Raw genomic sequence first — 27,894 nt, 5'->3', positions numbered from 1 at the left:
GGGAGCGAAGGCAGAAGCACAGCTCTGGGCAGGCAGGAGCCCGGGACAGCACCAGGCGCAGGGTTCTGGGGTCACAGCAGTATCCCGGCAGAGCAGCGGCTGTGGCTGAGGAAGCCCCCAGAGAAGCTCCGCCTCCAACGCCCCTCTGCTTAACCACTCGATGCAGCTGTGCTCACAGATAAACTGCTCTAAAAGTACAGATTCAAGAATGCTAACAACTGATTACTAACAACTAGGAAAAAACAATGCGAGCCCATCAGATAAGTTATCTGAGTCTCCCTCCAGAAAAAGAATTACTGAAATGGACACATGTAATCTTTGCAATGAGCTGAAAGAATCGGGTGTGTCTTTTCCTTCCAGTTTTGTTCTTATTGATTTATTCTTGATAGTCCCTTTTCCACTATGATTTGAAAGCAACTAAAATAAAATTAAAATGGGTGAGAGACACATGATGCTAGGGACACCTTCAGCTTCTAGGCCCAGGCTCACAACAAGAACTCTTCAGGTTCAATTTGTTACCATGTACCCGACTTTCTCCCCAAGTAACTTAACACAGAGCTAAAGCATAAACCAGCACCTGCCTTCTCACCCAGCGCAGCTGACTGTAAGCTACGCCACCCAGAAGCGCACTGTTCCTTGCTCTGCACTGCAGGGAGAAGCCGCGGTCGCCAGCTCCCTCCTGAGCAGCAGGGGCGCCTCGCCCGCCCCCGCGGCCCCGGCGGCCCCGCGCACCTGGTTCTGCTTGAGCGTGGACACGAGCTTCTGCAGCGTGATGTTCTCCTCCTCCAGCTCCGTGTAGTCCTGCAGGAGCCGGGCCTCCCGGAACTTGTACTCGCGGATCTCGTCCTTCATGCGCGCGCGCTGCAGCTCCAGCACCTCGCCGTTCTGAAACCACACAAGAGAGTCCGCTGAAAACCGCGCTAGCCCGGGGCTCTGCAAGCGGACATGCGTGCAGTCCTGGGCCACGATCCACAGCAACACCACCGCCTCCAGTGGAATGGGCACCGCCTTCAGTGAATGGCAATCTGGTCACAGTCGCCTAAAATCCCAACAATCTGACAGCTGGAAAATCATCCTTAAATGGATATTCAGACGTAAACAAATGGAGCAATAAATCCATGTGTTCTCACACACAGAGAATTGGAAATCATCTAAATGTTCACCCTGGGAGAACGAGGAAACAGATTCTGATGCACCCCCCAAATGCAGTATTATAAAGTTATTGAAAAGAATGGGGTCAACCTCAATGTCCTTAAGTGGAAATATGTCCACAATGTGTTATCAGATGTAGAAGTTACAATGCTAGTCAGTATCAATGTACGTAGGTGGAAATATGTCCACAATGTATTGTCAGATGTAGAAGCCAAGTTAAGATGCTAGTCAACATCATTGTACTTAAATGGAAATATATCCATAACATATTACCAGATGTAAAGTCAGGATTCATCAGATTGGTTTCTATTTGAAAGAGAAACGTGTGTGTGGCTGGGGAGGGAAGACTGTGAAAGCCGGAGAGCACATTTTCTTATGCAGTGTTTGTATATCTCCGCGGGAGGGAAAAAGCGAACCTTGATCACTTGTCCTCAGGCCGTAATTTGCTGACAGGACTCACAAGGAACACACTGCTGCTGTTTGCAACAGGAATTAATCTCACTCACGCACTGCTGACTGAAATACAGGTGCTTGAGAAAACTGTATCCTGTGTGATTCTGTACATACAGAGTCCAGCCACCTGCTGGGCAGGTTAAATCATCTCCCCAGCAGGGCATGGGTCAGGCGTAACTCCTGGGTCTTTACAAAGGCAAAAGTAACAATGAAGTCATTAGGGTGGGCCAATCCAATATTGCAGTGTCCCTGGGGAAGACCCAGGAAGAGACATGGGGAAGAGATGGCCCTGGGACCAGAAGGCAAAGACTGGAGTGAGGCCAAGGAAATGGCCAGCATTAGCAAAAGCTGCAGGAGGAACGGACAGCTGCTTCCTAGTGCTGTCAGAGGGTGCTCAGCCCCGCTGACACCTTGAACTTGGACATCTGACCTGCAGAACAGAGGGGCCTAAAAGACTGCTCTTTTAGGCCACTCATCAGTAGGGAAGCCAACCGCCCAGTGATACCCGGGCAGGTGGGGGCATGACTGCCACAGGCACTGGACACCGTTACAGGGCCCTGTCCCGAGGGAGGCTCACTCTAGGAGGAAACCTGGTTGTCCTGAGAGCCTCAGACGCCCCCCGTCCGGCTTCTCTTGTATACATCTTACCTGCAAACAGTCTCCTGTGGCCCTGACCTCCCGTCTCCCCTCTGCTTGATCTGATGCCTACGTATAGCTCGCCCTGCCTCCATGAAACCAACAAATTACAACCTCAAAACCTGTTCATGTAAAAATGATAAACCCAGCTCCAAAATCTCTGACCCACGTCCAGCTGACACAGAGGTCATCCCAAGGCAGACACTCTCAACAGTGATGAGCTCAGCATCGCGGAGGATAGGGCCGTTAACTCTGCTGAGAAGACAGACTGTCAGAGGACAATCGTTCTCGCACTTGCTGCAATAGTAAGGCAACCTTCACTCCAGACCATCACAAGTGGAGGGGAGACGGGTCCAGCTCAACCCTGACGGCAGCAAAGGCAAGGAGGGGGCTGACGCCCAAGGAGCAGGGGACACGATTCGGGTTAAGTGTACACACAGGACTCCTGCCAAAGGCAGTCCCAGAACGGACACATCAGAAAGAGGAGGGAGGCGCAAGCGTTGTGGTGCCTGGGCTAAGCCTCTGCCTGCGCTCCAGCATGCCACATGGGCACCGGGTTGTGTCCTGGCTGCTCCTTTTCTTTCTTTCTTTTTTTTTTTTTTTAAGATTTTATTTATTTATTTGAAAGGCAGAACTACAGAGAGGCAGAGACAGAGAGAAAGGTCTTCCATCCGCTGGTTACATCCCAAGTGGCCACAACAGCCAGAGCTGGGCCAATCTGAAGCCAGGAGCCAGGAGCCTCTTCCAGGTCTCCTATTGCTTTCCCAGGCCATAGCTGTTAGTAAGATGGTGCCGTCTTATCTGTGGAGCCATCTATGACCTGACACCATCCTAGGCTCTAGCCCCCACTTCCACTGCTGGAAGCCAGGTGACCAGATGGCCCAACCACAGGTATCAGCTCCACCCCCACCCAATTTGTACTTCCCTGCCCCTCCCCCCCTGCAAAGGTACAACAGGACCTGCTTCCCATACATCCGTTCTCTCCAGATCTCTCTTACTCTCTTTTTTTCTCTCTCTCAAACCCCCCATCCTCTCTTTTTACCCCTTCCCTCAGGCCTACAGGATTTCCCCCGTCAATTGACCCTTTCCCTTAACTCCAGTGTTTAGTGTGTTTTGTGGTGGCCTTAAATAGCAGAGAGCTGGATCAGAAGTGGAGCAGCTGGGACTCAAACCGGCTCCCATGTGGGATACTGGCACCACACAGCTTTACCTGCTACACCACAGGCTCCTCTTCTGATCCAGTGATGCCAGTGACCTTGGATTGGCTCAGCTCTGGCTGCTGTGGCCATTTGAGGAATGAACCAGCAGACAGAAGACCTTTCTGTCTGTCTCTCCTCTCTCTGTAGTTCTGCCTATCAAATAATAAATAATTCTTAAAAAAATAAAAAGGTGAGGGAAGAAGAACTCGATCAGGTAGCAGGTGATCAGGTATCATGGGTCATAGGATGCCTTAAGATGATTCTCTTCTAAGCCTGGACTGGTCAGGATAAAGACAGGATGTGGGCTGGGGAGGACAGGCCAAGACTGAGCCCTCATCTAAGCTAGTGATCAGTGGGGTGTGACCACATTTGGTCACAGTCGGTCAAGAGCCGAGGTCCGGTGAGGATGAAAGCAGAAACGGTGTGCAAGACTCGTGCCTCGGAGACACGTGACTCTAACTCCTAACCGGGCAGGGAGGGCTAAGGCCCTGAGGACATCAGATGTTTATCTACTCTGCACCCTGTCATTCGCAAAGCTCAAGACTGCATCCCTGTCACGTGATATCCTGTGGAATGTAATCAATCCCCAGGCTGTCCAGCCTAACCGGTGACCTTAGAAAGGCACTCTCCGAGGTCGGAGCTCCTTGCTTAGCCAACTTGCCTCCAGACCCGCTGGCTTTTCTCACTTCAGCTCTCACTTTGTCAACAGCTCAGTAATTCTTCCAAGCCGGCCCTCAAAGACTCTCAGCCAAGCTCAGTGCACAGTGCTGAGACACAGGACGGGTTACTGCTTTAAGCTCCTGAATTTGGGGAGCCCTCGGTTACACATAACGAATACAGTGATAGGTGTGGCAGATGGAAGCAAAACCACAATTTCAAAGCAGGGATGATATTTCAAGATACCTGTGAAAGCAGAGACGTGATAAGAAAACATGCAAATCCGCACTTTCTGTTGATTGGCAAGTAATAGATGCTGGGAATGCTACAGGAGTTTGTTGTCCTTATTCAAATGGAAGAAAATGCTAAATTTCAGTTGAGTGATAATTAGAAAGATCTAATTATCTTTTCTCTCCAAGTGTAAAAGCTTCCTGAATCCTACCCAAAGACTCCCAGAATCTCGGAGAACTCTACTTTTTCTTTTCTTTTTACAAAGTTTTTATTTATTTATCTAAAGGCAACTGACAGAGGGGAGAGAGGGAAGGAGGGAGAGAGATCTTTCATCTGTTGGTTCACTCCCCACAATGGCCAGAATAGCCAAGGCTGGGCCAGGCCAAAGGCAGGAGCCACAACTCCATCCAAGTCTTGCACGTAGTGGCAGGGGTTCAAGTACTGGGGCCATCAGCTGCTGTCTCTCAGGTACTTTACAGGAAGCCGGATTAGAAGTGGAAGCCGGGGGCTGGCACTGTGGTGTAGCAGGTCAAGCCACCATCTGTAATGCCAACATCCCATCCGGCTCCCACTGTGCCCTGGGGAAAGCAGCAGAAGATGGCCCAAGTTCTTGGGCCCCTGCCACCTAAGTGGGAGACCCAGATGGAGCTCCAGGCTTTGGCTTGGCCCAGCACTGGCCATCTGGAGAGTGAAATAGCAGATGGAAGATCTTCTCTCCCTCCCTCTCTGTAACTCTTTCAAATAACTAACTCTTTAAAGAAAAAAAAAAAAAAGAAGAGGAAGCTAGACTTGACCCCACATCCAATATTCCAATATTATACAGGGGCAGCCCAAGCAGCGGCTTAGTGTACTATGCCACAACACCTGCCCAGAAGGGGCTTTTTCTACCAGCCATTTAGGTCTCAGTTGAAACGCCAAATTCTCAGAGAAGCATTCCCTGAACAGTGATAGAAAACAACTCCCCTCCAATCACTCTGCATGGTTTACTTTGCAACTCAGTGTTTACCATAGAATATGTGCTGAAAATAACTGGCAGGGTAACAGCACTAACTCCAAAGCTTGACACTGGCTGTTGACTTTGTATTTTCTTTTTTAAAGATTTATTTATTTATTTGAAAGTCAAAGTTACACAGAGACAGAAGGAAAGGCAGAGAGAGGGAGAGGGAGAGGGAGAGGGAGAGGGAGAGGGAGAGGGAGAGGGAGAGGGAGAGGGAGAGGGAGAGGGAGAGGGAGAGGGAGAGGGAGGTGTCTTTCATCCACTGGTTCACTCCCCAGATGGCTGCAACGGCTGGAGCTGTGCCGATCGGAAGCCAGGAGCCAGAAGCTTCCTCCAGGTCTCCAACACAGGTGCAGGGGCCCAAGGACCTGGGCCATCTTCTACTGATTTCCCAGGGCCATAGCAGAGAGCTGGATTGGAAGTGGAGCAGCTGGGATCCGAAGCGGCACCCATATGGGATGCTGGCACTGCAGGCAGCAGCTTTACCTGCTATGCCACAGCGCCAGCACAGATTTTTGTATTTTCTACACTTCCTACATTTCCTCTCACATCTGAATACAATGCGCCTTTTCTGTCTTGTCCATAGCTGTGCCTATAACCACTGGCACCTTTTAGGCCTTTACAACTACAGTATGAATAATAAAAGAAGGATGCAAATGGTTAAACAAAAAATAAAAACTTTTTAATAGATGATGGCTTTTTGTTTTGTTGTTTTAGAAGGAGGAATAAAGCAAGAACAGCAAACTTCTAAACAAAATTTACGTAACTTTGTAAATAACCAGACTTGTGATAATTCTTCAAGATGCTGTTGAGCTTCCTGGAGACAGAAACATTTTTATTCCCTGCTCCGTGAACAACACTTGGAGCTCATGGGCTCAGTAAGTGCAGATTGAACACAGCAGAGCCCCCTAATCTGGTTACAAAGTCAGATTACAGCATTTCATTAAATTCACTTATTTCACAAAAACATGAAAATAATATTTTTCCATTTCTCTATTTTTTTTTTTTTTGACAGGCAGAGTTAGACAGTGAGAGAGAGAGAGACAGAGAGAAAGGTCTTCCTTTTCCACTGGTTCACCCCCTAAGTGGCCGCTATGGCCGGCACGCTGCGCCGATCCGAAGCCAGGAGCCAGGTGCTTCCTCCTGGTCTCCCATGTGGGTGCAGGGCCCAAGGACCTGGGCCATCCTCCACTGCCCTCCTGGGCCACAGCAGAGAGTGGACTGGAAGAGGAAAACGAGGACAGAATCCGGTGCCCCAACCGGGACTAGAACCCAGGGTGCCGGTGCCACAGGCGGAGGATTAGCCTAGTGAGCCATGGCACCAGCACTTACCGAATCCCTTAGATAATTAACTGGCATCCAGTTAGTTATAAAGAAAATGAAACACACATCTACATACAGCAGGGATTAACCATGAACTACACATTTGTATACCCTGGGAATTAGCCACACACCATATACAGTAAAATACTAGGAGGCTGAAGACCACAGCAGAGCTGGCGAGGGTCACTGACCAGGGACCGGCACTGTAAGTGACACAAACCCCTGAGGCTAATCAAGGAGGAGCAAGAGGCCGGGCTGGCGGCCGGCTGAGGGCAAAGACAGCAGCACTGCCGCAGACACAGGCCCAGAGGCAGCAAATGCGTCTCACATATTTTGCTAAACATCCTTGCTGTGTGAACTGCCAGAAATCACATCCCACGCAACGTTCTTTAATTCCCTAATAAGCGTAACATGCTGCAAGAGTTGCTTTCCACACCAGGCAACATTGTACATTTATCTTCTATTTCTCTCCCTCGGACAGGATGGTGCTGGGTGCTACTGCAACCGTGCATCAGGAATACTGAGAGCGAGGAAAACAGAGCAGGGAAAAAGGGAGAAAAAGGCTCCACAGCGGGGCTCAGCCTTCCCCTCCCGGGACCTGAGCCCCAGCTTCTCGGGGCAGTGGGTGTTAACCTGAGGGGACCCATCTCATTCTTCACGGTGCATGTGAATGAACACAGATGTGTCGCCATGCAGAATCCTACATTCCCTCCATCACCGGCAAGAGGAAAATACAAACATGAACACCTGTTACCACACAAAGACTGACAGACAAAAAGTAATGACACCGCCCATTAAAACACCGAGAGTCCTTAACACACTAATCACAGTTACTGTCCCATGAGATCTTAGCAACCCTGGTCTGCTCATCCATGAAATGGGGACCCTAAAGTTAAGAGTCTGCGGAATCATAAGGACTCGATAACATAACACAGAGAGCAGAGCAGGACGCCAGGTGCACAGACAATTTACTGTTGACACAAGCCAAGGTTCACACACTGAAACCTGAGATCAGTCACTCTCGGGACAGTCAGGAGCGCTTTCAGAGAAGACAGTTTTGAGTAGATCCTTGAAGGCAAGGTGCACAGACAGCACTAAACGCATGAGGAAGTCAGCCGCTCCCACCAGGGAGAAGCCTGCCAACAAAAGCACCGTGGGATTCGTGTTGAGGGCAGAGCTGAAACACGCAACCGTCAGATGAGCTCATCACCAGGGTCCCAGTGAAGCTGAGCACCGGCGGAAAGAGAAGAGAGAAACTCCGAAACGTCTAGAAGACACCTTGCTATTGTCAGCACGTGCTTATGGCTGGCGCTATTTCACAATGAAACGGTAAAGGACAGGCTGGCGTTGCTAACCTTCTCAGCGCTTGCACTCTTTAAACTTCTTCCCTAGGCTGTAGTCTAGGACACAAAGCAGCTGGTGCAAAGAGAATCTCGCAGGAAATTCTATCACAAAGGAATCCGGGGAACAGCAAAGCATTTCAAGTAAAGCTCGGGCTATGTGCTGCCTGGCGATGTTGACAGCAGGAAGAGTTCACGGATTCAGGGTAGCAACAAGCAGCTCCCATGGCCCAGGGACAGAGATGCGAGGGAAGCCGGGGTGGGTCTGGGGGGAGGTGAAGGAGCAGCTTAGAACTGACAGGTCCTCAATGGTTGCGATGACAAATGTAATCCTAATAATAGCAACACCCGAATGAGTAGAAAAGCACTAAACAGAGTTGTAAAAAACAAAGAAAAATTTTACACCACAGTGAACGTGATGGGTCCCACAGGTAACTACAGGGAGGATGACTTTGGGTGGACCAAGCAGGATCCTGGAGCAGTGTGAAGGAGGCCACCTGGCCGGGGCTGGTGGAGCAGCTTTACGGGGAGGAGGAGGAAGGCAGAGCAGGCGTCACTTCCCGCCCAGCTCTGCCCTGCCAGCCCCAGACGGTAACGTTCATTTTCCATCACCTTACAAAAAAAATATTCGAGAGGCATGGACATTACTTCTCCCTGCCTCCCCTCAGCCCCTGGGAGTTCTCAGCCCTGGGTCGGAGGCTGGAGAGCGCCAATGACCTGGCCACCTGCACTGCCCACACCCCCACCTGCACATGCTCCCGTGAGGACCCCAGGAGAACAGGGCTGGGGTTATCCCTTGCAAGGAAAGGAGATTGCTGGCACTGCTGGAGGACAGATTCCCGGGACAGGCCCCGGCCTCTCAGGTCCACGACCTCCTTTGCTCGTGTGCCCCCATCAGCCGCCCACCCCTGCACCCTCTGTTATGTCAACAGCACACCTGGCCGCTCAGCCCCTCAGCAACCTCTGAACTATCATCTGCAACCCAGGTTCTGCACTGCCCTCCTGACCCAGCGTCGACCCCACGGTCATCACACACTCAGACTCAGGCACACACATCCAGCTACCTCACCTCTTTCTTTCAAATAAATGAATACAAAACTTAAACAACAGAAAAATAAAAAAGGCAGGTGTGTGACTAGCAGTGAAGATGTTGGCTAGGACGCCTGTGTCTCATATCTGAGTCCCTGGGTTTGATTCCCATCTCCTGACCCCCCCTCCAGCTAACGCACGTCCTGGGGGCAACAGTGATGGCTCCACTAACCAGGTGGAGACCTGGATCGAGTTTCCTGCTCTCAGTTTAAGCCTCACTCAATCCTGTTGCAGGAGTCCGGGGAGTGAACCACTGGATGGGAGGCTTGCTCTCTTTCTTTCTGTCTCTCAAATAAATAACAATAATAATGAAAAGAAAAAAAGCCCTGAATCACCCAGGTCCAAATGGTCACAGTGCATGTCCACAGTAGAGGAAGTTTTCTACGTCTCTCTCTTGCTACTGTCAGTCCCTCCCACGCTCCCCGACTGTAACCTTACCTCCTAGGACATTGTGGGTGTGTGTATGCAGGTGTGGGTTTGTGAAGGGGTGTGTGTGTGTGTGTGTGTGTGTGACTCTTGCTCCCATCCTCATTTCCACTTATCTCTTCCATTCTGCTGCACACAGCTTAAAGATACAAAGTGCTCTCTTAAGCTTTGGCCTCTGCACCCATATTTCCATTCCTGTGGTCACAGAAGCCCTCTGTCTCATCACATCCCTCGCAACCCTGGCTCAGCACTGAACCTGGCCTTGTCAAAGCCATCAATGGCTTGGACGTTGCCTCCGGCCATGGGGTCCCGTCTGTGCTCTCCTCCCACTGGGCTTCTTCCAGGGTCTTTAACACTCTTTGAACTGCTTTCTCCTCTTGGGCCTCCAGGTAAGTAAGCTCTCACCTGACTTGCTCACTCTGCTCAGCCTCATTCTGCTGCTCCCTTCAGGCAACCTCCCCAGGTCTCCATGCTGGTGACCCTCAAGTCCCTACCAGGGCTACCCTGTGTGGCTGAGCAGGGCCTGCTTCAAGGATTCACAATGTCTCTCTCTCTGGTTCGCTCACTGCGCTCCCTTCTGTGGCACTCTGCAGGTCCTTGAGAGACCTCAAGCTGTGTCCTGCTGCAGTGTTATGGTGCCAGCTGCCCCCTCTGCATGGATGTCCCCCTCCCTGTCCACAGCGCTCGTTCCCTGACATCTCAGCCTCTCGTCTCTCCAGGAAACTGCCCAGGCATTGCACTCAAAGCAGCCACACTCACCGAAGCCACACAGGATGACCTACAGAGTGTTTATCACCATTTGATTGGTTTATTGGCACCCTGGTCTCCTCTCATGCACCTAGTTTGAGAGCCATGACATCAGTGTCCCCAGGACCCAGAGGTGCACCCACACATAGCTGCTGCACCCATCACCCAGTCTCATCACTTGCAGACTGGCTAAACTGGGGTGACTTGAAGAAGGCTGGGATGTGTTTGCAGGTCTCCCACAAGGGTGTGGAGGCCAAGCACTTGGGTCATCTTCTGCTTCTTTCCCAGGTGCATTAGTAGGGAGCTAGACAGGAAATGGAGCAGCTGGGACATGAACTGGCACCCATATGGGATACTAGCACTGCAGGTGGCAGCTTAACCCACTGCACCACAATGCTGGCCCCTGAAAGTCATTTTTGAGATGAGCTGATAAAAATGTTCTGACCCTGACTGTGGCAATGCTTACAACTGTGAGGGCATGTCACTAAGTTTCTGGGAAACAGAACTAAATGATAATTTTATTTTTGGTGCAAAAATAATTTGAAATGTATGCAAAGTTTTGTCACAATATGTATCTTTCATGAACTTTCTGAAGGCCCCCTCATATACAGCAATATTAAAAATCACTAGGGGCCAGCGCCGTGGCTCACTTGGTTAATCCTCCGCCTGCGGCACTGGCAACCCATGTGGGTGCCGAGTTCTGGTCCCGGTTGCTCCTCTTCCAGTCCAGCTCTCTGCTGTGGCCCAGGAGTGCAGTGGAGGATGGCCCAAGTGCTTGGACCCTGCACCCACATGGGAGACCATGAGGAAGCACCTGGCTGCTGGCTTTGGAGTGGTGCAGCGCCAACCGTGGTGGCCATTTGGGGAGTGAACCAACAGAAGGAAGATCTTTCTCTCTGCCTCTCTCTCTCACTATCTATAACTCTACCTGTCTAGATGGCACATTCAGAATGAGTGAATTATAGGTGTATCAGCTTCACGTCAGGAACACTGGTCAGGATGGGCTGGTACGCTGCCTGCCCCCAGCTGCAGTCACGGGAGATGCAGGAAGGGCATTGGGAAGCACCTTTCCTACCTGACATGTGTTCTCTTGAGCAACCTGCCCCCGCTGGGCCAGGAAGGGCAGCACACACTCATCACCACAGACGGTCAGCCACGGCTGAACAGACCTGCACACACTCACCAAAAGAACCTCATCTTCCACTGGTGTGCCTACCTTCAGTTACTACCCCACGGTTCACCACCCCTAGCCCAAGCCCCTCTGTCTTGTTGCTGCACAACTTGTGATTTCCTGGTCTAAATGATACATAAGTTATCTGTTGTCTTAGCCACTTCTTTGTTTTTTTTTGTTTTTTTTTTTTTTTTTTTTTTTTTTCCTTTTCTTGCATGGGTAAAACGCTGAGAAAATGTGTGTGCTTTTCTTCTGCTTATCTGTCTCACATCAGTCTAAGTCTCATGTCCAGCCAGCTATCGGAGGAGGACAGGGAAAAATTTTCCCATCCTGACACAGGAGCAATAGAGCTATAAGGAAGCCAAGACTCCACAGTTCTCACTGTGAAGTGTCCACAAACCCCACTCTGAAATAAGCGGCACCATGGAAGGTTAACTTTCCCAGACTGAAGGTGAAACCCTGGGCACCTGCCTCCCTCGGGGGCCACGGTCCAGCCCACCTCACAACCAGTCCACACTTGAGCCCCTCATTTCCAACACTGACCGTCAGCAAAATCTCCAGAGAAACATCACATCCGCCCTCCCCCAACAACTGCTGAAATGAATGGTGCAAAATAAGTAATTTCTGTCTAGGCTCCTCAGATTCTGACAGTGTTTTCTTCTTACTTGCTAAAAAGGTGACTGAAGAACAATGAAGTTGATTACTAAACATTTACATCACATCTTAGTTGGGTGGAACATGTATCTGACAGAAAATCTTTCCATGTAAGATCTTTGGGATCAACTCTACTGAGATAAAACTGATACATCTACAACTCATTCATTTAAGGTATCCCACTGAGGGGCCAGCACTGTGGCATATACTGGGTTAAGCTGCTGCCAGTGACACTGGCATTCCATACAGACACTGGTTCAAGTCCTGACTAACCCACTTCTGATCTAGCTCCCTGCTAATACGCCTGGGAAAGTAATAGAGGATAGCCCAGGTGCTTGGGCTCCTGCATCCATGTGGGAGACTCTGGCTCATGGCTTCAGACTGGCCCAGTCCTAGCCATTGTGGCCACTGGGGAACTGAATCAGTAAATGGAAGAACTAACTCACTCTCTCTCTCTCTCTCCCCCACCTCCCCCTTCTCTCTGCCCCTCCTCTCTCTCCCCCTTTGTGTTACTGCCTTTCAAACAAACAAATCTTAAATAATATAAAGTATACCATTCAGTGATGTTTAATATTGCCACATGAGAGATCTTCAAAATGTCCATGAAAAGTACATGTCATGAGAAAACTATCCACAGATTTCAAATGATTTTCACATCAAAATAGACTCATTTCCCATAAACTGTTGGAAGAACCCTTGCAGTCATGAACATTGCCACGGCAGATGTCCGAACATCTTCACCAACTCAAAAATTAATGCCAGGGAGGCATTTCACCCGGTGTTGGAGAGGCTGGCCAGCCCACATCCCATACCGCAGCCCCTGAGTTTGTCACCCAGCGCCAACACCTGGCTCCAGCTTCCTGTCAATGTGCACTCAGGGAGGCAGCTGTGGTGACTAAGTACCTGAGTCCCTCCCATCCACCTGGGAGACCTGGAGTGAGTTCCCAGCTCCTGGCTTTAGCTGACCCAGTTTCACGGCTGGGAGCATTTGGCGAGTGAGCTAGTGGGTGGGAGATCTCTCTCTCTCTCTCTCTCTCTCTCTCTCTCTGCCTCTCTCTCTCTCTGCCTCTCACATTCATACACACAGCATACATGCCTATCTGTGTACTTTCTAGGTGTTTCTGCAGCTTCCACCTCACAGGGCCCCATCCTCTGAAGACATAAACAATTATTCACCCACTTTCTGTCTATAGAAATTTGCCTATTTCAGACATTTCATCCAAATGAAACCAGGTGCTTTGTGATTCTTTGAGACTGTGTGTAAAATGCAAAACATCTGGTGAATGCTGATAGAATTCTTATTTTTTGAAGTCTATACTTAGCTTTGCTGTAGCACGACATGGCCTCATGCTGTGTCAGCAAGGTGCCACAGTGTGCAGGCACCTGCCCACATGCCACACACCCAGTAACTGGGGTACTGTGTTGAACAAGCAGCAAGATCATCTATAATCCACTCAATGGGCTGTGAGGTTTTTTTTTCTTCTGAAAGCAATTTACAGATTCAATGCCATACCAATCAAAATACCAAAGACATTCTTCTTAGCTCTAGAAAAAATGATGTTGAAATTCATATGGAGGATAGCTAAAGCAATCCTATACAACAAAAATAAAGCCGGAGGCATCACAATATCAGATTTCAAAACATACTACAAGACAGTTATAATGAAAACAGCCTGTTACTTTTACAAAAACAGATGGATAGACCAATGGAACAGAACAGAAATGCCAGAAGTCAATCCAAGCATCTACAGCCAACTTATATTTGATCAAGGAGCTAAAACCAATCCCTGGAGCAAGGACAGTCTCTTCAACAAATGGTGCTGGGAAAATTGGATTTCCACGTGCAGAATCATGAAGCAAGACCCCCTACCTTACACCTTACACAAAAATCCACTCAACATGGATTAAAGACCTAAATCTATGAACCAACACCAACAAATTGGTAGAGAACATTAGAGAAACCCTGCAAGACACTGGCACAGGCAAAGACTTCTTGGAAAAGACCCAAGAGGTGCAGGTAGTCAAAGCCAAAATTAAAAATGAGATTACTTCAAATAGAGAAGTTTGTGTACTGCAAAAGAAACAGGAAAGTGAAGAGGCAACCGACAGAATGGGAGAAAATATTTGCAAACTATGCAACTCATAAAGGATTAATAACCAGAATCTACAAAGAGATCAAGAAACTCCACAACAACAAAACAAACAACTCACTTAAGAGATGGGCCAAGGACTTAAACAGACATTTTTCAAAAGAGGAAATCCAAACAGCCAACAGACACATGAAAAAACGTTCAGGATTACTAGCCCATCCCCATTAGAATGGCTTTCATACAGAAATCAACAAACAACAAATGCTGGGGAAGATGTAGGGGAAAAGGTACCCTGATCCACTGTTGGTGGGAATGCAAACTGGTTAAGCCACTGTGCAAGACAGTTTGGAGATTCCTCAGAAACCTGAATCTAACCCTACCATACAACCCAGTCATCACACTCCTTGGAATTTACCCAAGGGAAATGAAATTGGCAAATAAAAGAGTTCTCTGCACCTCCATGTTTATTGCAGCTCAATTCACAATAGCTAAGACATGGAATCAAACTAAATGCCCATCAACTGAAGACTGGATAAAGAAATTATGGGATATGTACTCTATGGACTACTATACAGTGGTTAAAAAACAAAAACAGGCCGGCGCCGCGGCTCACTAGGCTAATCCTCCGCCTAGCGGCGCCGGCACACCGGGTTCTAGTCCCGGTCGGGGCACCGGATTCTGTCCCGGTTGCCCCTCTTCCAGGCCAGCCCTCTGCTGTGGCCAGGGAGTGCAGTGGAGGATGGCCCAGGTGCTTGGGCCCTGCACCCCATGGGAGACCAAGAAAAGCACCTGGCTCCTGGCTCCTGCCATCGGATCAGCGCGGCGCGCCGGCCGCGGCGGCCATTGGAGGGTGAACCAACGGCAAAAGGAAGACCTTTCTCTCTGTCTCTCTCTCTCTCACTGTCCACTCTGCCTGTCAAAAAAAATAAATAAATAAAAAAAAAAAAAAAAAAAAACAAAGTTCGGTTACTTGCAACAAAATGGATGAGTCTGGAAAACATCATACTAGTGAAATAAGCCAGTCCCAAAAGGACAAATATCTTATGTTCTCCCTGACCTGTGACAACTAATAGAACACCTAAAAGGAAACCTGTAGAAGTGAAATTGACACTATGAGAAGGAATGACTTGATCAGCTCTTGCCCTGACTGTCAAGGAATAGTTTATTATCTTTTTTTTTTTTTACTATTTTTTTTCTACTTAATATCATTGGTTGAACTCTTTACTTAACACAGAATTATTCATGGGTGTTTAAATTCAATTTAAAATAGATCTCAGTAAAATATGAGAGTGGGAATAAGAGAGGGAGGAGATGTACAGTCTGGCACACGTTTCCACAGACTAACCCCTAAGGGTAAAGCTAAAAACTTGCAATGGGACTCCAAATCTGATTAAGCTGCATGGTATTAATGCCATCTTACATGTTAAAGTGATCATATTAAGTGTGTAGATGATCATATAGATAGGATTTATTGTCAAAGGAATCACATAAATAAGACCCACTGTCTGGTATTAACAATAGAGAGAATTAAGAAGAGAATGTTCCAACATGGGAAGCAGGCCACACAGCAGACTCATAGAATGACAAATGCCCTAAACAGCACTCTGATCTCAGAATCAGCCCTTAAGGTGTCTGGATCTGGCTGAAAAGCCCACAAAAGCATTTCAGGCATGGAAAGCCAAAACACTGTAGCAAAAAATGATCTACATGAAGGACCTCTGTAAGTGAGATCCCAGTGGAAAGAAGAGGCCATCAGAGAAGGAGGTACCTTTCTCTGAAGGGAGGAGAGAACTTCCAATTTAAATATGGCCTTGTCTACATAAGGTCAGAGTTTGTGGACTCAAGAGGCTTCCACAGCCTTGGCAGCTCATGACAAGAGCCTCGGGTGATTACAGGTATGCGGGGAAAAACTGCTATATTCCTAAAGTTGTACCTATGAACTTTGTATTCATTAAATAAAAGCTTCCTTAAAAGATTACACTACAAAAAAAAAGATTTATTTTATTTATTTGAAAGGCAGAGTTATGGAGAGGGAGGGAGGGAGGCAAGGGGAGGGAGGAGAGGGGGAGAGGAAGGGGGGAAGAGAGAGAGAGAGACAGACAGAGAGAAATCTTCCATCCACAGGCTCACTCCTCAAACAGCCTCAATGGCAGGGCTGGGCCAGGCCAAAGCCAGGTGCCAGCAGCTTCTTCCAGGTCTCCCATGTGGGTTCATGTGGGTTCAGAGGCCCAAGGAATTCACCATTCTCTGCTGCTTTCCCAGGACAGCAGCAGGGAGCTGGATCAGAGGTGGAGCAGTGCCCACATGGGATGCCAGCACTGTAGTCAGCAGCTTAACCCACTACATCACATCACCAGCCCAAATTATTTCTGATTAATAAAATGTGGCTTTGTGAACCCCGTGTACTGGTTTGTTTAGAACAAGTGTTTGCAGGTAAAATGCTAGAATTTTTTCTCTTTTGTGTACTCTGCCTTGGATCAGGCAACCACTGATCATTTTCCAAACTAGACTGGTTATCTCTTGCTTACCTTTTATTTTTTGTTAACTAAAAAAATCATTTATTTTCATTTTATTTGAAAGGCAGAGAGACAGAGATTTTTCCCACACTGGCTCACTCTGCAATGGCTAGGGCTAGAAGCTGGGAGTGCAATCCATATCTCACTCAACTCATATCCCAACCACTTGAGCCACCACTGCTACAGCAGCAGTGTCTACATGAGAAGGAAGCAGGATCAGAAGCAAAGGCAGGACTCGAACCCAGGCACTTCAAAACAAGAGTGACTAAGCCACTCTGTGAAACACCTACACCTCTCTTTTATTTTAACTTAAACATGTGAAGCACCATAACAGACGACAGCCTCACCATTTTCTTCTCTGATATTATCTTCTGATAACCAATTATGCACACTGCCCTGATACCACAGTTATGGGAATAAAACAACCCATTAGGTTCAATCAGGCAACTCAGGTAATGTACTAAATGGATTTGAAATCCAGATTGTGCTGTACAGGTCAGAGTTGGATGCACAAATTTCCAGAAATAGTTCAATCTCTAGCAAATATTCTTGCATCTCACTTCATAGATTCTACTGTGGCCTTGTTGTAAAAAAAGGACCTGACCCAAGAGCACAAACAGCACCCAAGTCCACAGCTCACTGCTTTGACAGACTGTATGTGGATGTTTACTGAGAAGAGAAAGGGATAGGAGCAGACAGAAACTGAAGTAATACGCATCAACACGATTGGTGAAAACAGAGCTAAACATTGAAACAGAGGGAAGGAAAAATCATGAAGGGGATGATAAAAGAGGAGGAATTTAAGGGAGAAAATGTGAGTATCAACAGAAAGCAAGGTCTGGCGTGGTGCTGTGGTGCAGTGAGTTAAACTGCTGTTGGGGATGCCCGCATCCCACGGTGGAGTGCCGGGTTTGAGTCTTGTCTCCGCTTAAAATCCAGCTTCAGGCGCTGCACACCTGGGGGACAGCAGATGAAGGTTCAAACACCTGGATCCCTGCCACCCATGTAGGGGACCTGGATGGGGTTCCTGGCTCTTGGCTTCAGCCTGGCATAGCCCCAGTCATTGTAGGTATTTGAAGAATCTCTCTCTCCCATTCCCTCTTTCTGTGTATACGTCTCTGTGTGTGTGTGGTTCTGCATTTCAAATAAATAAAAATAAATAAATTCAGAAAAAAGCAAGGTTTGGGTGGGCATTTGGCCTCGCAGTTAAGATGTCCACAGCCCATATTGGAGTTCCTGGGTTTGATCACTGGCCCAAATTCCGAATCCAACTTTGGGCTAAGGTGCACCCAGGTAGGCAGCAGGTGATGTGTGAAGCAGTTGATGTCCTGTCAGCCCCAAGGGACATGTGGACTGAGCCCCTAGCTTGCTGCCATTTGGGGAGTGAACCAGCAAATGGAAGATCTCTCTCTCTCTCTCTCCCTCTCCCTTTCTCTCTGTCACTCTGCCTTCAATAAATAAATAAATCTTTCAAAAAATAGTAGTTATTAATAAAACATTTAATATATGAATAGCAAGAAAATAATACAATATCGCTTCAAAATCAGAATTTAACAGGCTCTCTACATTTGTGATAGGGCTCATTCTTTACAAAAAGCAGTCCTGGCTTCCTGGAAAGTTCAGTTCTTAAAAATTTATCAGTTTGTTTCCGGAGAATGTACCAAAAGCACAAAAGTTTGAAAGAAACAGAACTGACTGAGTGAAATGCCACTGAACAACCAAAGCCATCTCACAGAGGTGGGTGGGAATGAATCTTAGTTCACTATTCAGCTCACTAAAAGGTTAAGCAGAGAGAATGGTAGTTATCAGAGTTTAGGTAAAACTGTGACAAGAGTAAAGAAACAGGAGTTTACTAACCGGATACTCCTGTGAAATACTGCCCGAGCACAGGCTGAACACTGCCTCTCACACACACTCCCCAGCACAGCCCTGGCTCTGGTGGTCAGGCAAGCGCTTGGGGTTGCTGTCCAAGGTGCTCATTGAAATTCAGGGCAGGGAAGACGGCGTGGCCGGCCTTTGTGCATCTATGAAAGGCCGCCTACTGCGCCCTGCTCCCAGCAGCAGGTTCTCTCGGCTGTCAACAGACAAGGACCGCGTGGGAAGCGTGTTCAGCAACGCCTCTAATGAGCGGCAGGTGGAAGCCGCCAGGACTCGGTCCACACAGCGGGCTAATGGCAGGGTGGGCTGCCTGCCCACTGTCAATTAGGCACCAAGGAGGCTGCGCAGGCTTTGCAGGTTCTTTCCCAGGGCTGGGGGAAGGGCACGGGACGATTGGGCCCTCCGTGGAACCCGAGTCTCCTAGGAGGTCAAGCATATTCTCGTCCTGCTGACACTTCCTCCCCGAGTGGGTGTCCAGTCCTTGAGCCAAGGAGACTTGCCCGGAGTGGGAGGCTGTGGCCCTGTTTGTTCTCCATGGGCACCGTGCTCTCGGTCTGCAGCCCCACATCAGGAACTCACTGCTCGGATTCACAGAGAACTCTCACCTGATTCTCCTTGTGTATTTTATTGTTGGCCTGCCATCTGCTCTTTGCCTGTTTCTGAGTTTCTGCCTGTAGCCAGAAGACAAAGTCAGGGCATCTTTCTTAAGTTTTCATCTAACCCAAGTTGGTAACATCTCTGGATCCCTACCTGAATTATGTTCCCAAGGGAAATGAGGTCACACTCTGAAGGCCAACGCTAGGTGGCATACTTTTCAGAGGCCACCATGCAATCCACTGTGCCCACCTTACTTATCTCATTTTGTGTTGTTTTTCCAGAGATAAAGAAGGTGGTGTCAGGCAGATAATTAGGCATGAGCAGCTGGGGAGGGGGTCACAACACTCTCACCATCCCAGGGAGGGACCAGGGACCCTGATTTCCACCCAGGACCTATCCAAGACCACTCAGCTCACTTTGCAGTTTAACTGGTTGTTCAAGTATATTCATAAAATGGGAGCACAGGCAAACTATAAAAATCTAGTTTGTAGCTACATGTGCAGAGTCCAAAGATATACAATGCCCAGACGTCAATCACAAATGCCCATCATGAGTGTCATGGCCACATCACTAGTCAACACCCCTCAGGCTGTAGGGACAAAAGCCCCCAACCAGGAAGAAAGGGTGCCATGCGCTCTTTCAACTGTCCCGTTCCTCCTTCAGAATGGATTTCAATAAACTTTGGCGTTACTCTCCCTATTTTCTCGCCTCTCTGAATTATAATTCATTACTCTGTCAGCAAAAAGGGAACCAAGACAAGGGCCGCCGCTGGTGACGACAGGAAAGGAGAGGCAAGGACGTCACGGAGAAAGGTAAGAAAGGAAAAGGAACTGGGAGAGCGAGCGGGGAAGGAAGACGCGGGGACAGCAGAGGCCCCGGAGCTCAGGACTCCCCTCAGCCTCAGCTACAGACCCGAGAGATCTCAAGTGGGGAGGCCAGAAGAGGGTATGTCATCAAGGATTCTCGGTGCTGAGCTCCTATAAAGGCTGCAGGACAGGGAGAGGGAGAACAGTGTGCAGACAAGCATCGGGGCCACACTTTATAGCAACGGCCCACATATCATGAGATCTGCCCCATCAGCTCCTGTAACATCGCTCACCAAGGAAGGGCACACGCTACCCTGTGATTATTTCCCAGAGTCCCGTGGGTTGTCCTCCTGGATTCACGAACACATCCCGTCAAGGCAGCAGCTGTGTCCCCTGCTCCTGCCCTGCCTCTTCCAGGAACATCCACTTCCGGGCCCCTCTGCCTCCCAGGTACCTGACTCCCCGCCCCGATGACCCTGATGGGCCCTCTCTGCCATGTTCCCCCAGACCCCGCTGCTTGATTCTGCTGGGAACCCCTGGTGCCAACACCACCCAGGTGGTAGGATCTCCTCCAGGCAGCGACATGACAGAGGTCACGCAATCCTCCAGTACAGAAAAGGCCCTGACCTAAAAATGACCCTGGGGAGACACTGGTCTCCTCCCCTCTACCTGACCCTTTCCTAGGAAGGTGGACAGCAAGGTAGCCTCTGACTCGGTGGCGTCACATAAGCCCACGCGCTCCCTGCAACACCCCCCCTGCCCCCCACCCCCACAGAGACAACCAGATCTGCACAGAAGAGAGACTGCAGTGGTCAGCACCAGGCCAGAAGTGCCCTGTGACAGTGGATGTATTTCTGGGTCAAGGTGAGAAACAAGGAAGCGATAAAGACGATCACTGATGTCTACACTCTGTGCAACTCTATGACATCTTTGTACCAGCTGTGGATGAATTCCCTGGCGCAGGGCTGGGCACACTTGCAGATAATCAGTAAATGCTTAAATGGATCAATGAGATGAGGAGTCAGTGCTGTGGGAACCCTGGGTCACGCAGGCCCCCCTCACAGCCACCCTCTGAGATTGCTTGCTTCTGTTTGCCCTCTATTCTCCAGCCTAACCAGGAAATCACAACTCTTACACGAGTGATCTAGTTGCCAGAGCGGCTGCTTAATTGAAACAGAAAGTCAAACGAGGAAGAGGAAGCAGGAAAACCGACAGGTCCAGAAGCAGTTTCTGTGCTCAGATCCTTGGGCAAAACCGGTGATGATGTGGGCTCACATCAGCGCGGGAGGCAGAGTGCACTCACCACAGTGCTCTCCTGGGAATCCCAAGGGTCTTGGGCAGGAACCCAGCCCCGAATCCAACCAGCAGCTTGGTGAGGAGTCACAGATAAGCTGGTGATTGAGTGCAGGGTTCCAGCCCGTGGGCCACGCCCAGCAGTGGCACCTGAGATCAATGTAAGGTGTTGATGGCAGCATTTAAACAAATAACAATGCAACACAGGAGGACAGAACAGTACGGCAATAACAACACACACCCTCAAAGTATTCTGGTCAGAGTGGATATTCCAAAGGGTCCCTGGGGTCATCAAAGAATTCATGAAAAGGGTGCAAAAACTATGCGTGGACTTCAAAATATTTTGCACCAAAATAAAATTATCTTTCAACTCCATTTCCCATTCACTTTTTGAAATACCTCTACACCTGTAAATGAATGGGCACACAGGCATATGCAGGCATGCAAGTCCTGGGAGCAGAGTGAAACTCACTGTTGATTATAGCTAAGTGAAAAATGTCTGGGAGGCACCAGGGAAGGCAGGCAGCGTCACGAAGCACCAGGCGTGCACACCCACTTGGGAGGGCGGCTGCCACCAGGCTCTGAGTGATTCTGGTTGCAGCTTACAACTTCCTGTCAGCAATCTGCACTTTGTACAAATGCTGGCAGCTGGTACTGGCATTGTGGTGCAGTGGTAAAGCCATGGCCTGCAATGCAGGCATCCCACATGGGTGCTGAGTGGAGTCCCAGGTGCTCCACTTCCAACCCAGTGGATGGAGTGGAGGATCTCTGTCCATCCCTCTTTCTCTTTGTAGCTCTGCCTTTCAAGTGAATAAAAATGATTTTTTAAAATGCTGGTAGTGGCCGACGCCACGGCTCAATAGGCTAATCCTCCACCTGCAGCGCCGGCATCCCAGGTTCTAGTCCCAGCTGGGACGCCGGATTCTGTCCCGGTTGCCCCTCTTCCAGGCCAGCTCTCTGTTGTGGCCCAGGAAGGCAGTGGAGGATGGCCCAAGTGCTTGGGCCCTGCGCCCCATGGGAGACCAGGAGAAGCACCTGGCTCCTGGCTTCAGATCAGCACAGCGCGCTGGCCATAGCGGCCATTGGAGGGTGAACCAACGGCAAAGGAAGACCTTTCTGTCTGTCTCTCTCTCACTGTCCACTCTGCCTGTCAAAAAAAAAAAAATGCTGGCAGCTAAATGACATACAAGATAAAAGGAGTTCAGGACATGCAACTGGGGGGGGGGGCAGCCCACAGATGCACAGGTTGGGTTTTCCACCAGAAAGCGATGTTCTTAGGAGCCTGTTCTACCTGAAAGAGATGCTACTGCTCACTCTGGTTCACTGGTATCTCCCGCCTCTTCCTCGGAGCCGCTTCCCCTGAGACAAGTACACAGTCCACTCACTAACATCAGCCTGAACACAGGATTTGCTTTGGCCAATGGAATATGAGTGGAAGTCAAGGGCTTGCCACTTTGGGGTAGAAGCTTTCAGAGTGTGTGTGATCCATCATGCTGTCACCTCTCTTTTCCTGGAGGCCAACGATGCCCCATTTTGGGACAGTCCCTCCCTCCAAGCTGCCAGAACGATGGTGGCAGGAAGCATCTCTGACCATCGAAGCACACGTGCATCAAGAGCAAGACGTAAACAAGCCCTGTGTGCTAAGCGCCAGACTTTCTCCAGTTGTCTGTCCCTGTGGGATAACTTCTCTCAATTCACTGATACACTGCCTTACATAGGTATTTCCTAATCAACCTGTTAAGTCATGTTTCCAATGATCTCTGTATTAATAAACACCTTGAAAATAATAGCATATCAAATAACCAACAATGAAAAGAAATCACTTTCATTAGTCATCAGGAAAACTCACATTAAAGCTAATATACACTAGCAGCACACACTCACCAGAGAGGCTACAATGAAGCAGAAAGAAAATATCAAGTATTTCTAAGATGTATAATAACAAATTTCTCCTACTGGGCAAATTCCCTAGGACAACCTCTGGAATATTGTCAGGTACTCTCTATTAAAGCTGAACAGGCATTCCCCAAAGCAACAGAAACTCACATTTCCACGACAAGCATTTTCACGGCAGCCCTACGCATTAAAGCCAAATATCTGCAGTGATTTAAACAAGAGACTAGAAGAACAAGCTGTAAGGTAGGCATCCAGTGAAACACGTGCTACATAAATGAGCTGATGTCTTCATTAATAATGAGAACTGGTAACATGTAACCACATGCGACGACTTGAATTAACTGCGTGGACATGAGGTAGCATCATCTAAGTCGTACTTTATTAGTCCTACAGTAGGAGGGCATTTGGGCTGCTTCTAGTGCTCTCCAGTACCAACAGTGCCACGAAGCATTTCAGTGTCTGCGTCTTCTGACTCACAAGAGCCAGGTTCTCTAGGCTTGGAAGTGCTGCACCTCAGGAGCTCTGTTCAATGAGGACAAACCGTTTGCAGGGTGGCTGGACCCAATCACACGACCACTCTCCACGTGCACAAGCTCCTCATGACCCATCTTCACCAACATTTCTGAGTCTTTGAAGAGCTACGGGGAGCCGGCGCTGCGGCGCAGGTTAGTCCTCCACCTGGGGCGACGACATCCCATATGGCGCTGGTTCGAGTCCCAGCTGCTCCTCTTCAGATCCAGCTCTCTGCTAATGCATCTGGGAAAGCAGTGGAAGACAGCCCGAGTCCTTGGGCTCCTGCACCTATGTGGGAGACCTGGAAGAAGCTCCCAACTCCTGACTTTGGATTAGCCCAGTCCCAGCTGTTGCAGCCATTTGGGGAGTGAACCAGCAGATGGAAGACCTCTCTCTCTCTGTCTCTCCCTCTTGCTGTAACTCTACCTCTCAAATAAATAAATAAAATCCTAAAAAAAAAAGAGCTACAGAGGCTTGACAAACACTATGCAAGTCCCTACAACCACTGAATCCACCATACATACTAAGAAGAGCTTCAAAAATGGATGGAAAATGTGTATTATGAAAAAACTGCATGGATTTTAAAAATTTTTGCACAAAATATTAACTTTTAATTCCATTCCCCATGAAACTTTTCAAGCATCCTCATACAAGCAATGTTTGCTATATCCCAGAACACTAAAATAATCCCAGTGCATATAATTACATGTATTTCTACTGCCCTTGGACAACATCTGATCATTTCTCCACAGCTTTCAGATTTCTGAATCAATTTCCCCTCCTAGTGATGCTTAGAAAACCTTTTATATCATTAACAGGAAATTGTTAAATGTTTATTGCTACCTGGTGCTGCACCAAGTACCTAGATAAGGAATTTTCTTAATACAATTCAAGAAAAATCTAGCTAACACTGAAGGGGAAACTGTTAGTGTCAGTGTTTCTGGTCTCTTGCAATCCTAGTAACTTCTTCCTTAGAGATAAGAAACAAAAGATAAGAGAGGTCTTGAAGTCTCAGCAGCAGAACCAAAAGGATTCTAACTCAGGTCTGTTTGATTACAAAATGCCTTACCCTTCGTTAATCATCACTATCTCCTTACACTCTTGCTTCTGATCTTTCTTGATTCACATCATCCTTGGGGAAATGGGACCTCTCACTGGCTTTGCTACCACACGCTCAATGCCACTGGGTAAACCCGAGCTCTGACTTGCTGTGTGAGCTGACCTCCTTAAGCTGCAGTTTGACAATCTGATACAAAGTTAGGATGACACAGACTCCGTGGGGATTCTATGTCACCAGTAAGTAGTGGCAGGGCCTTGGCATGGCGCCTTGGAGTGCCTGCTGTTACAAGACAGACCCACACACTGACACCTATAAGGGTAGGACTCCCACGAGCCTGGCTGTACGCTGACTGTGGGCTACAGACCAGTGGCCCAGGGGATAATTCTGGGGGTGGGGGTGTCAGGGACATGCTAGGAGGGACCACATTTAGCTGAGACCTGATCGGTGGGGGCAAGCAGATGTTTGGGACAAAGCACAGCAGGCAGGGAGGCCACCAGGAGCCACGGCCTTGGGGGAGACGGCAGCAGCAGGGAGGCGGGTGTGAGCAATGCAGGCAGGTGACGGCACTCAGGCAGGCGACGGCAACACAGAAGTGTGGACACTTTCCCCATGAGCAGCCCCTCCTCAAGAGAAGAGCCGTAAGCCTCTGAGAGAGAAGGCGCCAATACACATTATAGAATAAAGGAGCACGGGGAGGGTCATACTTGGATTATATATAAGATTTATTTATTTGAAACAGCGAGTTACAGAGAATGACACACACACACACACACACACACACACACACACACATCTTCTATCTGTTGGTTCACTCCCCAAATGGCCACAGTGGCCAGGGATAGGCCAGCCCAAAGCCAGGAACCAGGAGCTTCTTCCAGGCCTCCCATGTGGGTGCACTTGGGCCATCTTCTGCTGCTTTCCCAGGCACATTAGCAAGGAGCTGGATCGGAAGTGCAGCAGCCAGGTGTCCATAGAATCAGTGTCCATATGGGATGCTGGCATCACAGGCGGCGGCTTTACCCACTACACCACAGCACCAGCTCCCCACCTCCACCCCTATGACAAGGGATCAGGCCTGGGCACGGCCTGTGAATGTATGTGTCCCTCAAACAGGAAGAAACTGCAAGCCCTAAGCCCTAAGCCCTAAGCCTTTGGGAGGAGACAGGGTTTATATGAAGTCAGGGGGCTGGAGGTGCTGGTCTCATGGGATTAGCGCCCACCAGGGAGTGTTTTGTGTGTGTGTGTGTGTCTCTCTCTGTCTCTCTGTCTCTCCCCCTTCAAGCACAGAGGAAAGGCCACATGCGAACACAGCTGCTGCGAGCCAGAGGCAGGCCCTCCCAGGACCCCAATGAGCAGGCACCCCGATGTCAGGCATCCCAGCCAGCAGGAGTGCCAGGAATGCATTTCTGCAGCTGAAGCCACTGGTCTGTGATGTGTAGTTATGGCCGCCCGAGCAGACCAGCAGGGAAAGTCTACAACAAGCTGGAGGAAAACACGCCATGTGAACAAAATGATGCATGGATTTCAAAATACTGTTTTGCACCAAAATCAACTTATCCTGTAATTCCATCTTCCACGAACCCTCTGAAGCTCTCTTCTGGCACTGTGGCCAGGATCGAGTCCCAGAAAGGACAAGCGAGTCTCAATGAAAGTACTGAGTGCACCTACTCAGTGCTGCTGCTTTGGGAGGAAAAACAAACAAACAAACAAACAAACAAAACAAAAAAACACCCAAAGAGAAGAAACAGACTCACCGTAACAGGAATGCCTTTTTTTTTTTTTTTTTTTTTTTGACAGGCAGAGTGGACAGTGAGAGAGAGCAAGACAGAGAGAAAGGTCTTCCTTTGCCATTGGTTCACCCTCCAATGGCCGCCACGGCCAGATCTGAAGGCAGGAGCCAGGTGCTTCTCCTGGTCTCCCATGGGGTGCAGGGCCCAAGCACTTGGGCCATCCTCTACTGCACTCCCGGGCCACAGCAGAAAGCTGGCCTGGAAGAGGGGCAACCGAGACAGAATCCGGTGCCCCGACCGGGACTAGAACCCAGTGTGCCGGCGCCGCAAGGCGGAGGATTAGCCTAGTGAGCCACAGCGCCGGCCAGGAATGCTTTTTAAGCAATGTCACCAGTGGTTCACGGGGCCTCCCTAACTGCCCCAGAGAGAAACCAGATAATCGTATTCACTGGATTCCAGAAGCCGTGCCCAAGTTTCATTCATCTGATTCAAAGGCTCAACTGAGGGAGAGACAGACGATGAGCCTGTCCCAATGGACGGAGACAGTACACAGAGAGGCCCTGCTCTTGAGAGCTACACGCTGAACAGAGGAGGGGAGATCTGGGGGAGGTCCGTCTTCTATTTATTCGCTCGGGCTGCGGGCAGATTCCCACACAGATGCTACAGGTGAGGCATCAAGACACGGCACCTGGGAAGGCACGGCACTTCCTACACACCTGTCTGGATGCTGGGGAGGGGCCAGACTGGTGGTGACGCCTGCCCACAAAAGAGCTGGTGCTGTCGCTGGATGGAAATTACACAAAACACAGCAATTAAAGGTGCCGGCATGCACAATCGCTACCACCCTATGTATCTAGGGAAATATTAGGAAATACTCAGGAATAACGACTCCGGGCGGGGCTGGCGCTGTGGCGTGGTAGGCTAAGCCTCCGTCTCCAGCAAGGGCATCCCATGAGGGCAACAGTTAGAGTCCTGGATTCTCCACTTCCAATCCAGCTCCCCGCTAGAGGCCTGGGAAAGCAGTAGAAGGTGGCCCAAGTGCTTGGGCCCCTGCACTAGCATGGGAGACCTGGCAGAAGCTCCTGGCTCCTGGCTTTGGATCAGCACAGCTCCAGCCGTTGCGGCCATCTGGGGAGTGAACCAGCGGATGGAAGACCTCTCTCCCTGTCTCTACCTCTCTCTGTAAATCTCTTTCAGATAATAAATTAGAAAAAAAAAAGTAGTATTGGCTTTTTCAATGTCTGCTTATGAAAATGCCTGTTTTTCATATTTCATTTTAGACAGCATGTATGGAAAGTAGTTGTCCTAATTTTTGAACAGCTGATCAAAAACGATTCTTCTTCCCTATAGACAACTAAACTAATTATTTCTTTTTGTAATTTATTTACTTGAGAGGCAGAGAGGTAGACACTAGACAGAATACACACACACACATATACA

General features: G+C 49.1%; 1 protein-coding gene across 12 annotated transcripts in view; it reads right to left on the bottom strand.

Annotated features, from left to right (window-relative positions):
• The window catches only part of BICD1 (BICD cargo adaptor 1), a 215,956-nt gene that overhangs the window by 60,970 nt on the left and 127,092 nt on the right, over positions 1-27,894 (bottom strand). For all 12 annotated transcript variants that reach the window (XR_016213039.1, XR_016213040.1, XR_016213041.1 and 9 more), the window contains exon 3: positions 733-885. Coding sequence is in view for 8 of the 12 variants with exons in the window: in XM_089303972.1 (XP_089160098.1) it covers positions 733-885 (153 nt within the window). In the remaining 4 variants the exon portion in view is untranslated. The remainder of the gene's footprint in view (positions 1-732; positions 886-27,894) is intronic.

This window comes from Oryctolagus cuniculus, chromosome 9 (assembly GCF_051225735.1).
Source record: "Oryctolagus cuniculus isolate XC-2025 breed Fujian yellow rabbit chromosome 9, ASM5122573v1, whole genome shotgun sequence".
NCBI classification, from domain to species: Eukaryota; Metazoa; Chordata; class Mammalia; order Lagomorpha; family Leporidae; genus Oryctolagus; species Oryctolagus cuniculus.
Note: the sequence above shows the minus strand (reverse complement) of the source record. Positions and strands in the feature narration are given on the sequence as shown.